Raw genomic sequence first — 22,259 nt, 5'->3', positions numbered from 1 at the left:
ACCAGTAAGGCTTCTGACAGCAGTGTGCACCTGACACTCAAACCCTGTAAGATCGGACACAGGGCCCACTCTCCCTTGTTAGTGCTCAGTGATGTAAGTTCATAAAAGACTTCATTTGGTATCTTTATGAAAGACTTCCCTTTCTTTATACAGCGTGGTCTGTGGTTTTACTAAGTCATTGCGAAAACACAGAACTGTATGGTGCAACAAATGGATTTTTGAGAAAAGAGTTCATTATTAGCTCAGGCTAGCCTCAACTCTTGGGGATCCTCCTGCCTGAGTGCTAAGACCACAGGTATGAGTCACCATGCCTAGCTTCTGTTAATTCTATTTCTTTAAATAGTATTAGTCTCCTCTCAAATAGTAGGGCCTCTTACATACAATTTATATATATATATATATTCCCTCTCATTGATGTCTACTGTGGTAAAATATTTATATTGTTCAGAATGATAAAGAATACCCCACATTTGCATATTGCTGGGTTACACTAACTAGATCAGGAGTTTCCCATCGTCTCAGCTACAAATGCTGAGTCACAGACGTCAGTCCAATCAGCAAAGCGACACCTTCAGTGCTGTGCCTGTCCTCCACCTCTAACAACCAAAACTCCTTCCATCCACCTCAGAAGCACCCCTACCCCAGTTATTGTCTTCTCTTCCCAGCTCATTTTCAGCTGTAGTATGTGATGGCTATTATTTTTTAAATATATAGAAAATCTGAGAGTCCTGAGATTATCAAACAAATTAATTTTTCATATCTACTACTCTGTGAAACGTGGTTCCAAATACTGTACCTGGAGGTAAGACAGTCTGGGAAGGCATTGTGCTGACCACAGGCTCCAAAGGACTAGGTTGGTATATTGCATCTACAGGATTAATAGTACTCTGAGATAAGAAACACAGCAGAGTTATTTTTAATTAAATGTTGTTCTCATGCTGCCCCCCAAACAATAAAATGCCACATTTCTAACAGCAAAATCCACAGGATGGGATATAGGTAAATTGGTCAAAACACAAAGGGAAGTGTGTCTTTTCATACAGAGGTGAAAGAGTTCATCCCAGTGAAGCACAGAAAGGAAGAAGAATGAGTGAATCACTGTCACGGAAGAAGCTAAGTGGGAAACCTGCAGGGCAAGAAAGTAAACACCAGCTTAGCTCCACTGAGTGCTCCGCACCCTTACCTCACCACAGTACTGCCCGTTATAACATGACACCAGCCACAAGACAGCCACGCAGCGGAGGCGTCTCACTACACTCCCACAATGGGGGCCTTGGACTGAGCACGGGAAGAAGCCTTCCTTGAGGACTTTTTTGGGGGTTGGGTGCTCAAGCATGTAGTGACCATGTAGGGTAAGGACAAAAATCTAGACTTCTCTGATTCCAAATCAAGAAGTTAATTCTGACAGCATGATGTACTTTAACCCAAATCCCACAGCGTGCTCACTTTGTTCTTTGTTTTGTTTTGTAGCCCAGGCTGTCCTAGAATTCACTATGTAGACCAGGCTGGCTTCTAACTCACAGAGATCCACCTGCCTCTATCTTCTGAGTGCTGGGATTAAAGGTGTGTGCCACTACTGCCCAGACTCACTTTGTTTTTTTTTTTTTTTTTAAAGAGGGGGGTAGTCTGAGTAAATTTAATTTGATAATTAATTAAAAGGACCAATTTTGAGACAAGGAATTATTCTGTGGTCCAGGATGGCCTAGAACTCAGCATGTAGGCCAGGTTAGCCTCAAACTTATATCTTCCTGCCTCAGCTTCCATCATGCTGTAAGTACAGAGGTTTGCTACCATGTCTGGTTTGTTTAAATAATATTTTTGCTACGGAAGGATCCCCAAATGTATCCATAAAACTTTAAAAACCACTTAGCAACGAAAACTGAGATAATGGTAGAGGTTTTTTTTTTTTTTTTTTAAAGTATTGTCATTTAATGTCTAAATTGTCAGAATATCAAAACCCTTCTCTATTTTAAAAAGTATTCAATCTCATTTTCTTAAATGGAATAATTTGAACATAAGAATTCTGATTCTAGTTAGCACAGATATTAACTGAAAAAGCAAAGGACACCTACAGATGACACCATGAAAATAATCTCAAATAATCAAATACCTAGCAAAGGGAAGTAGACAATGTACTGAAACTGAGACCTGAAATTTTAATTCCTTGAAGTATGTAAGCCTCTCATTCTCTCTGGGGCTCAGTTTCCCCCAGTGAGTAAAATGGAACAAGAGCCTGGATTATATAGCCTCTAGTGTAGCAGGACTCAACATGTGGGTCACAATCCCGCTAACAAACCTCTATCTCTAAAAATAATTACAATTCAGAACAGTAGCAAAATTATAGTTGTGAAGTAGTAACAAAAATAATTTTATGGTTGGGGTCACCACAGCACAGGAACTGTATGTATTAAAGGGTTGAAGCATCAGGAAGGCTGAGAACCACTGCTCTAATGGCTTTCTGACCATTACTCTGACAAGCCTTGAGGCTGCTCTGGAAAAAAACTGCTTGTCTCTAGTGCTCTTCTCTGAGGACTCCAAGCTGCAGCTGAGTGGTAGAAGCTCACCAAACACGATAAGGCCCTGGGCTTGATCCCCAGGACAATAAAACAAAACCAAACAAAGGCAAAGTCCCCTTCACTAATACTTTGATCCACAGGAATGAAAACACACTATTTTTCCACTGAAGAGTCTAATAAATAACTAACATGAAGAAGCCAAGCCTTCGGTTTTGTCCTGGATGACGAGCCCGAGGCCAGGAGAGGACAGGGAGTGGCAGGACTACTGCACAGCCCGAGCACTGGCTCTCAGTCTGGATCATGGCTTACCATCCTCGAAATGAAACTTTTATACAAAAGACTCAAGATTGTTTTCTACAAGTTTAATCTTTCTACATATGAATCTTCCCAATGTTCTTAAATTGCAAAGGATTAAACATGTGTGGTATGCTTTCTAAAACCCTGTCTATTTTTATACACAATGAATTGATCTTGGAAGGGAAAAGAGATTAAGAACAACCAAGCCTTGCATCTGTAAAGGGTCTTCTTGGGGACCATGCACACAGCCCCACCCACAAGGCCGACCACACTGTACTGTGCTGATACCATGCAGCTGTAGAGCGCCGATCACCAGGGCTCCCACCTTGAATACAACTAAAAATCCCAATATATTTACTTATATTTTAAAAATGATTCCTTTATCTACTGTCTAAAGAAGATTTTTAGAACCTATAGATAATGAACTTTCCCATTTCCAAACAGACGTAAAGGTCACAAGCTCTGCTCTCCCAGGCACCATGAGGAGATTGTCAACAGTCCACCGTGTCATCTCCAGGCCTTAGACAAACTGGCACTGAATATTAGGGTAAAGAGGCTGCCTATTGTTTCAAGTACAGTCTCTGTTTCTCTTGAGATAAGGTCTCATGTAGCTCATGAGGATGGCCTCAAACTCCCTATGTAGCTGAGGGTGGCCTTTAATTCCTAACCTTTTTGCCTTCACTTCCTGAGTGCTAGGATTATAGGTGTCACCATTACATCTGGTTGATGTTCTGGGGGGAGGGAATATAGTCAAACTCAGGGCTTCGCATGCTAAGCAAGAACTCTCAGCTAAGGTACAGCGACAGCTCTACATTAGCAATAGTCAACAGAAGTCACTAACACTATAAAACTACTGATCTTATCTTTGTGTGTATGTACGAGGGTTCCTGTGTGTACACACGTGTGTGCCTGTGCGCAGAAGCCAGAAGTCAACAATAGTTGCCTTCTTCTAGCACTCTCTACCGTATTTTTTTGAGACAGGACCTATAGGAATTCCCCTTTACCCCCAGTGCTATGACTATGGATGCATGCCACCATGCCTGGTCTTTATGTGGGTACAGTGGATCCAAACTCTGGTCCTCATGATTTCATGGCAGGCACTTAACCCACTAAGCCATCTACCGAGACCTCAAGCTACAAATCATTAAAATCCTTTATTACCAGCTAAGAAATATAGCCATAATTTTCTTCTTATTTATAAATAAAATGTTAAGAGTAATAGAACAGTAAAAAGCTAAGGAAGAATAAGAAAAATAACTATGTCAAAGAATCCGTGTTATTTGTTCTACCAAGAATACATTATGCAACACAGTACTACTGACAAATACATATAAAATCTAAAAAGCAAACAAGAGGAATATATAGATATAAATATATTTTTAATAGATGAAGGTATGTTTCAATACTGCACACCCTCCGTCTGCTTCAATCTGAGAAAAAAGTCGGGTAAGAAAAGCAGTTTGGTGAGTGATGCCTGTGAAAGCTGGTTGACCTTCAAGCTGACACATGCAGAGTGATTCATCACAGAACCAAGACTCAGAACAATTTTAAGACTGCCATTTCCCTCCAAATGATTGTTGAAAGATGGTCAACTTTAGGAGCTCAAGAAAAATCGCAAGAGTTAAACAAAAAGCAGTGAGCAGGTGAAGAGAGGCGTCTGTGCTGAAAGTGACCGGAAATTCAGGCTTCTCCTGACATGACTGGTTATCACGCGCTGCGAGAGCAAAGGGACAGAGACCACATCAGACTTACTATAATTCCATCTGCGTGCTGCTCCGCATTACTCTGGTCCTTAGGGAAAAACGTTAAAGACATTAACTTCACTCTTACATTTAAGTAATGCCTCGTGTACTTTCCTAATAAGAAAGCTTCTTTTACTAGGTAAGTAAGGGAGTTAGAACATTACTTCTCTGCTTTCACTGAGACTTTTCATCTCACGTGGTACTCATTCTTAACTAGACACACTTCTATCACTGGCAACACAACCAAGAAGAAAATAACATGACAATTATCTCTATAGAGGCACTGACTGGCGCTCAGCAAAGTATCCTCCCAAAGTTTACTGACATTCATAGCAACAATTAAAAGCAGATATGTTGATATAAGGACAGAGACCCTCAAATTTTCTAAATTTCAACTTTACAATAAGTTATGCCAACTCCTCACAACCCCTAAACTTCTACTGTACTTTACAGGCATGACTCTTGTCTGAACCATGACCTGAATACCTAGTATGGTCATTATTTCACATATCTGGTATGACTTCAGAATTACACCAATACTTTCCTAGAGAGATATTATAATTTTCATTTCAGTAAACTTAACAGCTGTATTCACAGAGTGATAATGTAATAGCTAACACTACCTGGTAAGTATTGTATGTACATTCACTTACTCCATCAATAACCCTGTAACCGGTACTTTTTTCTTTTCTGTTTTCTTTTGTTTGGGCCTGCTTGTTTGGCTGGACTCAAAGGATGGCCTGAGCTCTTGATCTCCTTGTCTCCAGTTACAGGCTTACACCACCATACCTGGTTTACATGGGGCTGGGGATAGAACCCAGGATTCTGTGCATGCTAGGCAGACACTTTACTAACTGAACTGCATCCCATGCCCACTGGCAGCATTACTGTCACCACTGGACTGTGACAGAGGTAAGCTCCCAATGCAGGCAGCCTCCCTGCAGAGTTCACGCTCTTGGCTAACTACCATTTTGTCTTACCTCTGCAAGGTTGTGTGTGCCTCAGGGGGTGAAGAAAGTGGTGGAAAGTTGGTGACACAAAAATCCTTCCTCATAACTGCATGAGAAAGGACTTAAGACTTTGAATGGTGGACCCTGAACTCTTCTGCACTCTTCCTTCCCACTTGCCTTCTAACAGGCTCTGTGCCCAACATGGGTGTGAAGATGAAGAATTAGTCTTCTGGGATGCTCTCAGGCATAGACAGGCATGGGAAAGCATCTCCTGGTGAGTACCATCTAGAAAGTAATCAAAGATCTCTGGGAGAAAATACATACTCAGAAAAATCTGAGGAAGCAAAAATCCTTTAGCCTGAATAGGCCATCTCCTGTGACCAGATTGGTGCCTGGCCCAACTGTCACCAGAGAGGCTTCATCCAGCAACTGGTAGGGAAAGATGCAGATACACAGCCAGCACTGGTCGGAGTTTGGAGAATTCTGAGAAGAGGAGAAAGGATTGTAGGAGCCAGAGGGGTCAAAGACACTGTAGTAATGAGCTGCGGGCTGCGTTCCCGCCTGGTTCCCGGCCGCCTGGCTAGCTTATGCCCGGAAATAATTACACGGAAACTGTATTCTTTTAAACACTGCCTGGCCCATTAGTCCTAGCCTCTTATTATCTAATTCTCACATCTTGCTTAACCCATTTCTAATAATCTATGTAGCACCACAAGTGGTGTCTTACCGGGAAAGATTCAGCATGTCTGACCTGGTGGCTGGCTCCATCTCATCTCTCTCAGAGGAGAGGCATGGCATCTGACTGAGCCATCTGCCTCACTTCCTTCTTCCTGTTCTGTCTACTCCACCCACCTAAATCCTGCCCTATCAAAAAGCCAAGGCAGTTTCTTTATTAACCAATGAGAGTCCTCCATCAAGACACTACAAGAAAACTCACAGAATCAATTCACATGGGCTCATAGGGACTCATGGAGATTGAGCCAATGAGGCAGCCTGCAGGGAACTGACGTAGGTACTCTTTATATATTAGAGTTGTGCAGCTTAGGAGGACTCCAAACAGTAGGAGCGGGGGCTATCTCTGTTACAGACTTTTAGGGCCCTATTCCTCATACTGGATCGCCTTGACCAGCCTCAATACATGAGGAGATGCTAAGTCTACTTGCAACTTGATCTGTCATGTTTTGTTGATACTCTTTCTTATCAAGGAAACAAGGAGGAGTGGATTAGGGGAGTGAACAAAGGTGGGATGGGAGAGTAGAGAGAGAGCAGGGACTGGGATGAGAGGAGGGAGGGGAAACTGAGGCTGGAATATAAAATTCACTAATTTTTTAAGAAATTAAGAAAATGTATGATTGTTGTACTTTTAGAATACTGCAACCTCAGAAAATTACATATCTTGGGTTTCTTCATGTTCACTCATGTAAAATTGTACTTATTTCAGAGTTTTTATGAGGATAAAATGATAAAATATAGGAAAGTACTTAAGGGAGAAAAGTTAGATATAAAACTGAGTCTTTAAAAAATATTTATTATTTATTATTATTAATATTCTGTTTGTGTATATGCCTGCAGGCCAGAAGAGGGCACCAGACCTCATTACAGATGGTTGTGAGCCACCATGTGGTTGCTGTGAATTGAACTTAGGACCTTTGGAAGATCAGGCAATGCTCTTAACCACTGAGCCATCTCTCCAGCCCCCTAAAACTGAGTTTTTTTAAATTAAAGGAAACTAGTGCAGTGTCCTAGATAGAGTTGTCAACTTGACACTAACCTATGCACATCTGGGAAGAGAAGACTCAATGGAATAAGTGTCTCCATCAGACTACCTGTGGACAAGACTGTAGGCATTTTCTTGATTAGTGACTGATGGGGAGAGAGGTAGCGTGCTGTTGGTGGTGCCACCCAGGCAGATGATCCTGGGGGTAGAAGAGAGCAGCCTAAGCAAACAATGGACAGCAAGCCAGCAAGCAGCATTCCTCTATGGTTTTTGCTTCAGTTCTGCCTCCAGGTTCCCTTCCTAACTTCTTCAGCACTGGAGTGTGACCTGAGAGTTGTAAGAAGAAATAAAGCCTTTCCTCCCCACGGTGCCTTTGGTCATAGTGTTTGTCACAGTAGCCAAACTGTAACTAGGACATGCAGTACCAAAGGAAGTCATCAGAGACTCAGAATAAGATAAGGTAACAGCTATAGCCTTTGTTTTTCCCAGTAGACACTTGGGAGACATTCCAAAACAGTGGTGCAAAGAGAAGCCAGGTACACAAGCAGTGTAAAAGAGTAATCCCACAGTAGCAAGCATAACCACAACCATCCTCTAGTATTATGCAGATAAAACATATAAATACAATGCTAATGTATTAAACTGTCCTTTCTGGAAGCTTTCTGGGAGATTCAGTAGAAGGCAATCTTTGTTTGGTCTTTGTTTTAAACATAATGGTCAAATTATATCCCAAAATTTATCTATTAATATAGACTTTCAGAAATCTAGACATCAACGTGTCCATCAGGAAGAATCTGAAGACTTGGCACCACTTTTTAAAGTTCATATGCAGAGAAGGACTACAGCAGACCTGCGGCAGTTCCTCCATCTCAAGTCCCGAATACAAAGAGTAGCTCACTAAGCCTCTTGTGGGAACAGCATGGTCTATTGATGAGCCTCTAGTAGAAACCTGGGCACAGTGTCTCTAAGGAGCTTCCCTAGTAAACAGCATTTCTCACACTTGGTAATGGTTTGTGACTGCAGGAACTGGGCACATCATATAGGATTTCACTAGGGAAGACTTGAGTATGTGTCTGGTTTTCTGAGTGCTGTTTCTGTGCTATTTTCTTTGCTGATCTTGGTTATATAACTCTGTGACTGAATGCTGTGTCCTATCTGTCCTAGCCAGCCTAGCTGAGGTCTAGGAACTCTTGGCCCAGCACACACATTCTCTACAAAACTGCATTTAATATCTACACAACTCAAATTAGTACTTTCCCCTTTATGTAAAAAACTGACTTAACTACACACTTGAGATTCTAAAGTCCGTAATTCTGATACAGAAAAATTAAAAATATGGGTCATTTAGAATTATGGAGAAAGAAAACTCAAGTTTCCTGCTCAGATTATAAACTTATGACATTTTCTTTTCTTCTCTAGTTTCTAAACAGTAAACTGATTTTTCCCTAAGACTTTAAGAATATGAAATATAGGAGATCAAATGTGCCTCAATGGTCTGTTGTTAGGCAAGTATCATATTCTCTCCAATGCTGAACCTATGTGGGCTTTTGTGACTATCCCCACTAAGAGCAAAAGTTATGCATGATTTCCACACTGCAACCTGCCTGGCTTTCTTGGAAATGACTTCACTGTGAGGAGGCCTGGGCAGCCACAAAGACAGTACAGAGAGGAGCTGAACTCTTCTCCCAACACCACCCACCACCATGTAAATAAGCCATCTTCAAAGTGGGTCCCTCCGGACTGGAGAGATGGCTTAGCTTAAGAACACCTCCTGCTCTTCCAGAGGACTCAGGTTCAGGTCCAAGCACTCAAAAGAACTCCAGTTTCAGGGGATCTGGTGTTCTCTTCTGACCTCAGGGGGCTCGTGCATTCATATGGTGTGCATGCGCGCACGCACACACACATGCACACACACACACACACACACACACAGAGAGAGAGAGAGAGAGAGAGAGAGAGAGAGAGAGAGAGAAGAGAGAGGAGGGAGGGGGGAGAGAAGATAGAGAGAGAGAGAGAGAGAGTAGATAGGAGGATGTTGGAGAGAATATAGAGAGAGATTAATCATATTAGTCTTTAAAGAAAAGCGGGGCTTCTTGAGTCCAGAGCCGCCGCCACAGCCCCCAGCTCCTCTGCTGCGGGGAGGGCACCAGGTTACTACTTCCAGTGGGGTCCAGAAGAGGGAAGAGGCACTGCCTCCACTCCTGATGGGGCTGTGGGCAGAAACTGGAGCAAAGTGAGGGAAGAGACCATCCCGGAGGACATCTGTGAGAGGAGCCACTCAACAGAAGCAAAGGTCCCTGAAACTGAGAAGAAAGCTGCCTCCCCTGAAGAGGAAATCAAAGGGAAACAGGCCCCCTGTTATCAAACAGTGTGGCCAACCAGTAGATGAAAGAGAGCGAGGGCTCAAACGCTATGGTGCCTAGCAGACATCTCAAGACACCTGCGCTGGCCACTGAGACGATGGGCACGGAAAGGAAGCTTACGGATGCAGAGTCATATAGGGGGCAGCATGCTTGAAAGCCTTACAGCGTGCTCAAACTTCCCTGCTGGGATTGATTAAAGTGACTCCAGAGTACCACTACTGAATAGTACATCTGTCAACCTAGACTAACACATTCAGCTGTGGGAACCAGTAGAAAGAAACGGAATAATCTGAACTGTAATACAGTTCAAAGACAGAGAACATCAAAAATACTCCTGATGAGGACCAGCAAGACAGTTCAGCAGGCAAAGGTTCTTAACACCAAGGCTGAAGACCAAATTCCCCACGACAGAAGACTGCATCAACACAGGCTGGCTGATCTGACTGCTACACACAATGAATATATCACGTAATAAACTTTCCTTAATGAGTAACTAAGAAGTAGCCGCTGAGCCAAGAAAAGGCTACACTCCAAGTGCAGCTATCTGTCTGAATATTTTGAGTGTCCTTTAGAGACTCCCCAGGCTGGCCAGCAAGTCTAAGCTGCATTTCTTCTGCCACCATACTAGATATGCTTTTGGATGAGAGTGTAATTCTTCCCACTCTGTCCCCTCCCCTATATCTGCAGGTGCTCTCCATGCAGTCACAGAAATTTAGATCCAGAAAAATTAAACAAAACCTTAGCCTGAATTTTATGTCTCTGGCCCTGCCCTATGCTACTGTGTCACTAACAATGTGAGGGAAAACAAGATTCTAACCCTGGGCAAATGCAAACATATGAACAAGTAAAACACACCACTGATTATTTTCCAACCTCCCTGCCAAGCTGTCACCTACCTGCTGCTACCCACTAGCTACAGACACACAAACGTCAAGTATAATGGTGAATGGAAGGCTTATTCTCAAACCTACTTCTCTCTCTAAAAATCCCAGGACCAAAAAGCTTTCATAAAAGTGGGTATACATTAGTATTTAGCCCAAAATAATTCACTACCCATTTTGTTCCATGGATAACAACAATTAATGACTGGTTTACCAATGTAGTTCAGTATCCTCTCCTCCTCAAAAACAAACAAAATACACCAATTTCAAAAATGTATCTATTATACGCTATAATGTACAAGAAAACAGCTGTGGTAAAGCTTAACTCTTGATTTCTAAGAAAAAAATTATGTAAAAGACTTAACAAAATACAGTCTTCTATTCCAAGCTGCAGCTGTGGTTAAAGCAAAGAATATGTATGCTCTTTAAACATGGTCCCTTATTTCCTACCCAAAGAATGCGCTCTTTAAACATGCTCCCTTACTTCCTAGCCAAAGAATGCGCTCTTTAAACATGCTCCCTTACTTCCTAGCCACCATGAGAAATTTTACCAGAAAACAGACACATGTGTGTCTGTGAAAACATCCAAACATAGTAATTGTTCAACAAAATATAGAGTTTCACAATTCTGTTTACTGTTGAAAAACATTTCAGAACTAAGTTTGTATATACTAAAGAAAAATTCCAATACAATTTCTTAAATCATAAACTTTGAAAGGAAATAAAAAGTAAAGTTTACTTACTTTAGCAATCTGTAGCAACACAATGCAGTGCTTAATTGATTCTACCATGCTCTATAAAGACAAAACACTGATTTTAGGGTCTTGTTGCAAATAAAATAGTTATATGATATTAGAACTTAAAACAGTCTTAAAAATCAGTTCGAATATACAAAGGAGTAAAGTCTACACATTAAATACATCTTTCTATGTATATGGTGAGTTCTAATTTGATGACAGTGTGACAGGCTATTATTAGCAATTCTATGATTTACTAAGGAAGACCACACTATCATTTATCCCAAATAATATGTACTATTTTTCTCTCAAAGAGAAAATATGCGAGTCTGAGTCTAATTAGCCTTCAATTGTTTAGATCAACAGTAGCAACCCCAATGTCAATGCCTAAAGCAAGACATAGGGTAGGATCTGGTCAGAATACTCAGATCTGAAATATTATTTTGTCTATTTTAAAAATACATTTATCAAGACACAAATATCATTAGTAACATCATATTAAATAAGATCAAAGGCCAGTGCATTAAGGAAACTCAATTCTTACTGCATTTTCAAGAGGAGAGTATGTACAGATTGAGTATCCCTCATCCTCCAAGTTCTAATTCACAATTTCAGGTGTCAGGAAGTCAAACTGCAAGCATCAACTGCAAGAAACTTAAATGGATCTTGAGTTCAGAATTGAGTCCCCTCCTCTATTTATCTTATATTATGCATGTGCAAACGATCTATTAGAGATACTTCCAGTGCCAAGTATCTCATATATGGGATACCATTTTTTTTGGTTGTTGTTGTTGTTGTTGAGATACGGTCTCAAAAATGAGATCACTATGTAGCTGAGGCTGGCCTTTACTCCTAATCCATGCTTGGATCACAGGTATGTGCTACCATGTTGAACAACAGCCTCCTATGCATGGAGGATACTTTTATCCCAAGATACCACTGAAGTTAAGAGCAGAAACAAATAAAATGGTTCGTCAGATTCATTTCAACCACAGGGGTAACAGATTCTTGGCCAATGACTCGAATCTTAAACAACCCTCATAAAATCCACAGAAACTAAGACACTGCTTGTTCTTATTAATAACAGCAGGTTCTAAATTAAAGTCGGAGTTTAATACATAACTTACATTTGTTGTGTCTTTGAGAGTTTCAACTTTCTGTGAAAAATAAATTTTATAAAACAGAAATAATGAAAATCACAAAGAGGTGCATACTGTTATTTCAGGGATTAGGCATGTGAAGGGGTTTCTCACTTACACTATTCCAAGTTAGTGTAATTAAGTTAGGAAAGAAATACTTTTTGTTATATTTTTTAGTCTAAATCCAATATTTAAATTTAAAATTCCAAATATTTTATGGATAAATACTCATAAAATTTATGCACTTCTAGACTTGTAAGAAAATATAAAACATTCTTATACCTTTCCGGAAAACAGATTTTATATTTATTATAGACTTCATGATTTTTCAAAAAAATGTTCCCTAAAATGTCTTTTAAATAAACTAGAAATAAATTCCAAAACTAAGAATTAATGGAAGGTGAGTTAGAACATGAATTTATATTATTATTAAGTGGCCAAACTGTAAGGCCACTGTCAGCAAGGAAGCAAAACAGCAATAAAAAATGCTGCACCAGGAAGAGCATAAGAAGTCCCGACAAACACCCAGGAAAACCAACTGAAGGCCTGGAGGCCGCAATGCAAGCACTGGCTCTCCCTGTCACATGCTCTTTCCCAGCAGGTCCCTGCCTGAATTGACCACAAGGAAACAGTAACTTTCTTTTAGTTTTGTTGTTTGTTTTTTTAAGACAGGATCTCACTATGTAGCTCTGGATATCTTGGAACAAACTATGTAGAACAGGCTGACCTTGAACACTGATCTGCCTGCCTCTGCCTTCCAAGTACTGGGATTAATGGCGTGTGCCTGGTCCCAAGTCCTAGAAATTTAATACCTTTCTACCTTATGTGTAAAGAACTTACTCCCAAACATCTAATACTTGCAAAACAGAATTATATTAAAAACCTGAATATTATCCTTTTTATTTAATTATTAAGCTGCAACTGAAAATTTACCAGAAAATACCACTTGAGGGAACATTACAATAATACATAGTAGATCAGTGCTATTGTTTTTGGCGGGTTGTTAGGCTTGGCTTTTTGCTATTGTTGTTTTGTGTTTTGAGATGGGGGTTTCACTATGTAGTCCTCACAAAGCGTAACGTGCTGGGGTCAAAGACATGTGCCCCCATGCCTCATCCATTCTGTCTTGTTTATGTAGACTCTTGCTAGGTAGTACAAGCTGGCCATGAACTCCTGATCTTGCTGCCTCAGCCTCCCCAGAGCTGGGATCTAAGTATGCCTTAGTTCCCCCCGTTTCAACAATGTTATCATAATAAAATACTGATGCATTTCCATTATTTTTTTCAAAACACCTTTGAATTTTAAAAAAATTAAGTAAAATTATGGTTACAGAAGTTACCTTTCTCTGTTCATCATCTTTACAATTCTGAAGCTTGTCATCAAAAAGCTACAGGATACGAAAAAGACACTTTTAGTATCATGATATTTATTACACTGTGTACACCTACCAAACAGAAAAGTAAACCTTAGTTCCTAAATATTTCTGCTGTGGCTAACATACACATAAATTATTTCAAGTCTCTGTATCAAATCTCATTCTTCTACGAGAATGACTATGAACTGCTAAGACCAAATGCCATGGTAGAATTACAGTAAGAAAGTGATTTTTGCCTATGTTTGCAATTCATGTATGTGTGTACCTATGGAGGCAGAGGAGCATGTCAGTGTCTTCCTCTCCCACTCTCCACTTTGCTCTGTTCTGGGCAGGCTAGCTGGTCAGCAGGCTCCCAGGATCTGCCTGTCTCCATCCTGCACATTTTATGTGGAGGCCAGAGAACACTGAGTGTCTTCATCATTTTCTAACTTATTTCTGGAGACAGAGTGTCTGCCTCAACAAATGTGGAGCTCTCACATTGACTTGATGGTGCCCAGAAAGCTTGTGGTATCACCCATGCTGGTGTACAGACATGTGCTGCTGTGCCCAGTGTTTATATGAGTACTGGAAAACCAAACTCAGACCTCATGCCTGCACATCAAGCACTGAGCCATCTCCCAGCACCTCCACAAGACTTTGTATTGTTTGTTTTGAAAACAGGGTCATACTCTGTAAGCTAGGCTGGCCGGGAATTGTGTAGAATACTATATAGTTACTCTCAAATAGGTGATCCTCCTACTTCAGCCTGAGGGTTAGGATTACAGACATGAGACCCACAAAACTTGCAGTAACTAGAAATATTTATTTAAACTCAAAGTTTTTTTTCTGCTTTGTCTTCTAAGTTAATGAGTTTCTTTTTCTTCCTATGACCTATCATTTTAATTCAAAGTGAAAAGTCACCCCCAAAAAAATGAAAGGGAGGAGGAACCCAAGATCTCAGCGACATCCTATTTACTTTTTCCTCAATAATCAAAGAGTACAGTACAAACATTTTATCAATATAACTAGAGGAAAAGATTCTACTTTTAAGGAGTTGTCAGTTTTAAAAATTGCTGAAAACCATGAGGGATGTAAATTACCCTCTAGTAACTTCAAAGCCCAGCTTAGCAACGTTTACTACTTTATGTCAGAACAGCATGCCATACCTTTAATTGTTCTATCAAGATCTGCAGGTAAGCGTCAGCCTCTGTAAGTTTCTTATCAAAGTCTTGGACACTAGGAACAAATCCCGAATCCAAACCCTAGAGAAAAACAAAGTGAATGATCTGGCAGTGCCCAAGCCACACATATTATTACAGGAAATGCTTCGTCCTTCACGAATGCATAATTTCAACTTTCAAAACAGACAGTTCATTTACACAAACGAATTTATTTAAGCTAACAAAATTTCCAGAGACAAGTACTGACAAGTACTGCATCAACCTTCCACTCAGCAATACATGCACTGCAGCTGCTCTGAGAGAGGGTTGGTGCCCCACCCTCAAAATCACCCCCCCCACACACACACCTGGCTCCCTTTCCGCCAGAGTCACAGTCATTTAGTATAAAATATAATATAATAAGAAATAGAAAACCTCCTAGGCTATTTCCTGTTTCCTCCCATTGTTTTCCTGTCCCAAGAATCATGTGTCTTTGTTTTTTTTAGAGGTAGGGGCTCAATGTGTGTGCTCAGAGGACAGCTTGTGGGAGTCAGTTTTCTCCTGACACCACGCAGGTTTTCTGAGACAAGATTTCTGTGTAACAGTCCTGGCTGTCCTGGAACTCTGTACACCAGGCAGGCCTCAAACTGCCTTCTGAGTGCTGGGATTACAGATACTTAACCCATCCCATCAGCTCAGAAATTGTCCACCCTCTTTTTTCCTTATTAAAATTTTTTTTTAGAGAAAGCTGAGCACAGCGGCACACATCAACAGTCTTACACTGGGAAGTCTAAGACAGGAGGACTGTAAATTTACAACTAGCCTGGGTTACACAGCCGCACAGCCTTTTCTAAGTACAACTGCTGATTCTCCTCACCTCATCAAGTTCCCTATTCACTTTCAGCCTTGGTGTGAACACTACACTCAGGACAAGGTGTAAATTATTTATTTAGACGCCTCTCTTCTTCCTCAGTTTAAAAGTACAGCAATCCTACTTTTTGTACATCTGCATCTCAATACACTTCTTGTTCTGACTGTTCAAAAGAAAATTTGAGCTCTTAATTATCTCTGACTACAAGAACAAATGGTAAAAGGTTAAGCACTGGGAGAGAAACACATTCCCAGCCCCTGGTATCTACCTGCACACCCAGTCCTGTCCTGAGGAACTACCACCATCGGCTTCTAAGCCAACCAGAAAACTGTACTAAATGGGTGGCAGATGGTGTAGCTCAGCAAACTCAGCTGTTCCCAGTCTTCTGCCTTTGGCCAACGCACACTGCTTGTTTTTATGATCTCCATGTGAGTGAGCCGACACTGGAGCTCTCTGTATTATAGCTACACCCCACCTGGGCACAGGAACCCCCAGCTCGCCCCACTCCTTCCTTTCCCTCCACCTCCATCTACTAAAACACCATCACATAACTACTTACTATTTACTGATGCTCTTCTCAAACTACAGTTGACATTCTGACACAAAATGTTAAAAAATTTTAAAAATTACAGCCTGTCATGACCATTGGAAAAGCCAGTTATCTTGTAATTATTTTCTTTTTTAAATTTAAAGCTAATAAATCTTGCCGTATTTGCCTTTTTTTTTTTTTTTTTTTGGTTTTTCGAGACAGGGTTTCTCTGTGGCTTTGGAGCCTGTCCTGGAACTAGCTCTTGTAGACCAGGCTGGTCTCGAACTCACAGAGATCCGCCTGCCTCTGCCTCCCGAGTGCTGGGATTAAAGGCGTGCGCCACCACCGCCCGGCCCATATTTGCTTTTTTACATGCATGTAAAGAAACTAATTGAAGAAAAATATATATATGAAAACAATGTTTAAGAAAAATTATAATCAATGTATAATAACAAAATTATACTCAAACACATTCTTTTGGGTTTTGTTTGTTTTGACACAGGGTCTCACTATGTAGCCCTGGATGGCCTGGAACTCACAGAGACCTGCCTGTGCATGTCTCCAAAGTGCTGGGATTAACCATGTTGGGCCACCACACCCAGCTACACACTTCTTCATTTTTAAAAAATATCCCAGAGAACTTCATATTAGAAATGTTTGCTAAGCAAAGTGAAGTTTAGACATCACATTTCACAGAAGGGACAGTGCCTTCTGACACTTAAGATACCACAGGAAAATCAGATGCCTGGCTTAGTTTTTGTTTAATTTCAAGAGTAATACAGCATAACTAGCAGTGGTTTGACTATCAAAAGCCAGCTACCATCAGTTAAATACACTGTTCTTACTCAGCAGTTCAGAGAGACAGTGACACATCCAGAGTGAACAGACAGCACGGGGAGAGGGAAAGGTGATCCTCAAGGACTCTGCTCTTCTAAGCTCTTTTAGAACTATCACTGTCAGCAAATTAACAGCGCTTTTTAAACAAATCAGTGAAACTCTTCTACAGAAGAGAACCACATTATTTAAACTTCAAGTCTGAACCCCACCTTAATTAATTCTTCAGAAATAACCCTTTGTTGTTTCTTGGATCTATGAGCCTCACTAGGCTCTCTTCTCAATCCCCCAGGCGCTCTTGCACAAGTTCCCTTCACCAACAGAATAAACCCCGGGCTTCATAACCTCTCGGTATGGAAGGCTTATAGGGAGGTTTGTAATGGTGGTCATCAGCCTAAAACCGCGGAACTGGTCTAACTTCCCTGCATAGCAATACGAAAATTGTAGGTGTGCTTTAAAAGGAATTCTACAGAGTTAGCTTATCTACAACCAATGAAATAATATGTACGGATTTATCAGGAGCATAGACAGGCAGGTGGCAATGACACCTTTCTTAAAATGACTAAGTGCATTAAAATTACCCATTTTCCCCATCAGCCACCACCTCTATCTTCCCATTCAGACATTAGAAGTGATGTGGCTGGGGGCTGGAGAGATGGCTCAACAGTTAAGAGCATTGCCTGTTCTTCTAAAGGTCCTGAGTTCAATTCCCAGCAACCACATAGTGGCTCACAACCATCTGTAATGAGGTCCGGTGCCCTCTTCTGGCCTGCAGGCATACACATAGACAGAATATATACCGAATATTGTATACATAATTATAAATAAATATTTTTTTTAAAAAAGCAAACACACAAAAAAAGAAGTGATGTTGCTGAGTCGTCTTGTCTCTATCTCATGGAATGACAAGAGACTTAAAATTTCTGATTACATTTTGTAGTATAGAAATAAAATTATAAAACTGGTGAATTTTTATTTTTTTAAAAAAGGTTGAAGAGCTGGCTCAGAAGTTCAGAGCACTTGCTGTTCTTGCAGAGGGCCATAGTTCAGGTCCCAGAGTCCACACAGTGGCTCGCAACTTCATGTAACTCCAGTTCCTGGTTCACTGGGTAAAAGGCCCCTGATACACAACCTGATGATGGGTTCCATTTCCCAGAATCCACATGAAGGAGGAACAGAACTGACTCCTACAGGCTGCCCTCTGGCATCCATACATGTGTAGTAATGTGTGTGTGTGTGTGTGTGTGTGTGTGTGTGTGGCTGGGGGCTTGAGAGATGGCTCAACAGTTAAGAGCATTGCCTGTTCTTCTAAAGGTCCTGAGTTCAATTCCCAGAAACCACATAGTGGCTCACAACCATCTGTAATGAGGTCGGGTGCCCTCTTCTGGCCTGCAGGCATACACATAGACAGAATATATACAGAATATTGTATACATAATTATAAATAATGCCCTCTTCTGGCCTCCACAAGCACTGTATGCACATGAACCCACACAGGCACACACACATATACACGCACATGAAAAACAAAACAAAAAAACCTTTAAAAATTGTATTATATACCTGTTCTTCTTTCCAGCCAATACTCCTAACAGTGAGACATTACACTTATTCATATTGGTCCTTTTAACTTTAAAAGATACTTTTATTTATGTGTGCGCGCACATACACACACACACGCACACGTGCACACACACACACACACACACACACACACATACACACTACTACACATGTATGGATGCCAGAGGGCAGCCTGTAGGAGTCAGTTCTGTTCCTCCTTCATGTGGATTCTGGGAAATGGAACCCATCATCAGGTTGTGTATCAGGGGCCTTTTACCCAGTGAGCCATCCTGCTGACGCTGCAGACTTCTTTTTAAATAAGACTAAAAACACAGACCTTCCCCAGGCTGAGGGTGGTCTGTCTTCCTTTGGAAAGAACTACAAGCAGGGCAGACCTTTAAAAGTGGTGCTACTGCACACTGCTAGAGAGCAGTCTGGGAGTGAAACAGACACATGTCTCAGTTCTCGCACCTGCTCTATCTAACACTGAGCACATGACTCTGACTTCCCTGAAGAGAGACACAAAAGACAGGAGCTGTGCCGTTCCTTCATCAGCACCCTCGGGGCTGTCGCAGTGCTAGATGAATGCACGTGGCAGCTGCACCAAATGTCCACAGCTGCTCCCCATGCTCCTTTTGAATTTCTGTTCTCTGTTCCCTCTTTCCTTTCTTCTCTTGTCTATGTCCTTCTGCAGTAACTGAAGTGATCATATTGCAGTGCCGGCAATCAGGACCTCGCTGTTCTCTGTCTTACGATATTAAAGTACCACAGTTCTAGTACTTGTCAGTCTGGACAGAATTGCACTTTACATTTTAATTAAAAGTCCATAGTCCCAGCATTTAGAAGGAAGATCAAGAGTTCTGAGCAGCCAGACTTCTCTAAAAACACTAAAATTTTAAAAAGATTAAAAGCAGTGATAGAAAAATAAACACAAAATGGTCTATAATATAACAAGAAGAATGAATCTTCTAATTTCTAATATACAGGACTAGCTTGATATTCTCAGGGGACACCTAAAAGCGAACAGGCCAGCAAATTAAATTATATGAATTCCTATTAACAATTTTAGGTGGGACATTAAATACACAACAAAATGTTTCATCCAAATTAAAAAGAGCATTACAAGGGTCACCTTAAACCCCGAGAAACATGCAAATCATAGCTTGCTTTGGGACTCTCCTAGTAAGACTTTTGAGGCAGGCAGTAAAAGGTTTTAAAGCAACTCCTGATGACAGTGACACACCAATAAACAAAGGTCAGAATTACCGAAGGTGGCTTAACGTATTCTTGACCAGAATCAGAAATTAAGAAACTATGGGTAGCTAGGTGGTGGTGGTGGCTCACACCTTTAATCCTAGCACTAGGAGGCTGAGTCAGTCAGATCTCTGAGTTTGAGGCTAGCCTGGTGTACAGAGCGAGTTCCTGGACAGCCAGGTTACCCAGAGAAAATGTGTATTGGGACATCCCCCACCCAAAAAAGAAAAGAAACTTATGGGTAATTTGAGGAACTAAGAGTAACACTGAACAAGAGACTGAGTAATAACACAAAGAATGTGAAAAATAAGACAGTTTCGATCAATCTTATTTCTTAATGAAAACTTGAAGGACTGAGTTTGCTATGCAGCATTTTTCTTAAACAGAACAAAATAATATACAATTAAAAAAATGAACTCCCTAAAAAGGAAAAGGAAGCTATGTGTGATTGTACACGCCTAGAATCCCAGCATCTGGTAGGTGGAAGCGGGAAGTTCATAAGTTCAAAGCTAGCCTGAGTTATAGTAACTCCTGCCTTAAAACAAATTAATTTATTTAAAAGAAAAAATATATTTTAAATAAATTATTTGTCTTCAGAGAAAGTTCGAAATGATAGAGAGCAAGTCATTGGCAGTAGAACTATAACAAAAATATAGCTTAAAATATTAACAAAGGAAAATTCAAAGAAAACACACCTGCTGAAAAGTAAGAAAGAATATGGACAAACAGGCATTTTATTAGCAAAACAAATACTCTAAAAATAATTAATTTTTACGCAAATTCCACTTTAATTTAAATAAGACCACTTGCAATGTCTATGCTAACAACTGGGGATGACATGTTTGAGATGACCTCTCACCCACTCAAAGAAGCAGAGGGCATACTTACGATTCAATCACTTACAATTATTTTTGAAAATTCAAGAACTGGAGAGATACCAGAAGACTGGAAAAAAGCAAGTGTGGTACTGATCTTCCATAAAGGTAAGAAAAGAGAGAGTAGAAAGTTACCATGCTGTGAGTCTGACATCAGCAATCAAAGGACTAAGAGAAAACCTGTAACTATACAGAGGAAAATAAGGACATAGCAAGTGACACGTTAAAAACCAAACAGTCTGCCAAAATTACTGGCTTTTGTGTTTCTCAGAAAATTAAGTGAGCATATTAAGCTCTTAGGGAAATGGCACCATCTTGTCTTCCGATCAGTTCATTTAGTAACAAAAAGTATACTAAAGAAACAACTTAGTAATTTTCACGTGCCCATGATTCCATGAGGGATACTAATGATATCCTGAAACATTTACAGCCCCACAGTGCAGCCACATCAGCCAAGAACAGAGTCCTGAAGGCAAGCATTTCTGTGTATTCTTAACTCTAAAGATGTAACAGTCAACTGCCAATTCATTTGGAGACAAGATCATCAATTTTAAACATCCATAAAACTGAGCACAGTGATAAACTTTTTCCTCCACTACACCTTCTTGGAAGACATCTTTCCATGGCTACATATGACTTCAAATCAGTTTCTCTTACCCACACTGCTGCTATAGATTTCTTACCAAAACCTTCAGGGCACCCCAAGAATGCCATATAACGTCTTTTCTGAACAATTCTAAGTGAGCAATACCAACACTATAGATTCACCATGAATAAGACATATTGAATTTTTTCAGAGTACTATACTATAAAGTCTGTTAAATACTTATTTCTTATTTTATCTCAATTTACTATGACATTGTAAATAGTTATAGGCAAAGCTCAGTCCCAGAATCCCAGCACATGAGGGGTCGAGGCAGGAAGACAGCTGAAAGTACAAGGCTAGCCTGGACTACAAAGTAAAACCTTGTCTTAAAATAAAAGAGAGAAGATAGACTAACCCTAAACCTATTTCACAAGTGCTTACTGAACGTTCTGATCTTCCATTAGTATTTTTTTCTTTTTTATTGAAACTAAGTTTTTTTTTTTCATACAATATATTCTGATTGCAGCTTCAGCTCCTCCAACTCCTCCCCAGATAGGATTTTTAATTAGGATTCTAACCCACTCTACCTACAAATACTACTACATTTTTCTATTAAGTTACAGTACTATTTGAAAAGAGGAGACATGTCGTCTGAAAATCACCCAAGGTGGTGATGTAGTATCAGTGAGCACAGACAAGTGTTAACGGAGCAAGTTCTGAGTCCTGACTCTACGCGTCCTAAGACTCCCGCAGGTGTGCTCAGGCTGGCTCACTGTCCCTCTTTCATTTCCCTATCCATTTCCTTTCTAGATCTGGAGCCTTGGACAGCCAGAACTCACTGTCTTTAATCCCAAGACAGACACAGTACTTCACAGGTTGTCATGCTGATGG

At 40.5% G+C, this 22,259-nt stretch overlaps 1 protein-coding gene across 10 annotated transcripts in view; it reads right to left on the bottom strand.

Annotated features, from left to right (window-relative positions):
* Osbpl9 (oxysterol binding protein like 9) overlaps positions 1–22,259 on the bottom strand; it is a 136,234-nt gene that overhangs the window by 30,014 nt on the left and 83,961 nt on the right. For 3 of the 10 annotated variants that reach the window (XM_038332420.2, XM_038332422.2, XM_038332424.2), the window contains 6 exons: positions 14,863–14,958; positions 13,682–13,729; positions 12,331–12,360; positions 11,210–11,260; positions 4,566–4,604; positions 797–887 (listed from right to left, as the gene is read on the bottom strand). In XM_038332420.2, the coding sequence (XP_038188348.1) occupies positions 797–887; positions 4,566–4,604; positions 11,210–11,260; positions 12,331–12,360; positions 13,682–13,729; positions 14,863–14,958 (355 nt within the window). Of the gene's footprint in view, positions 1–796; positions 888–4,565; positions 4,605–11,209; positions 11,261–12,330; positions 12,361–13,681; positions 13,730–14,862; positions 14,959–20,810; positions 20,880–22,259 lie in introns of all 10 variants that reach the window. The other 7 variants (XM_038332415.2, XM_038332416.2, XM_038332418.2 and 4 more) reach the window with 5 other exon arrangements.

Source organism: Arvicola amphibius, chromosome 6 (assembly GCF_903992535.2).
Source record: "Arvicola amphibius chromosome 6, mArvAmp1.2, whole genome shotgun sequence".
In the NCBI taxonomy this organism is placed as follows: domain Eukaryota; kingdom Metazoa; phylum Chordata; class Mammalia; order Rodentia; family Cricetidae; genus Arvicola; species Arvicola amphibius.
Note: the sequence above shows the minus strand (reverse complement) of the source record. Positions and strands in the feature narration are given on the sequence as shown.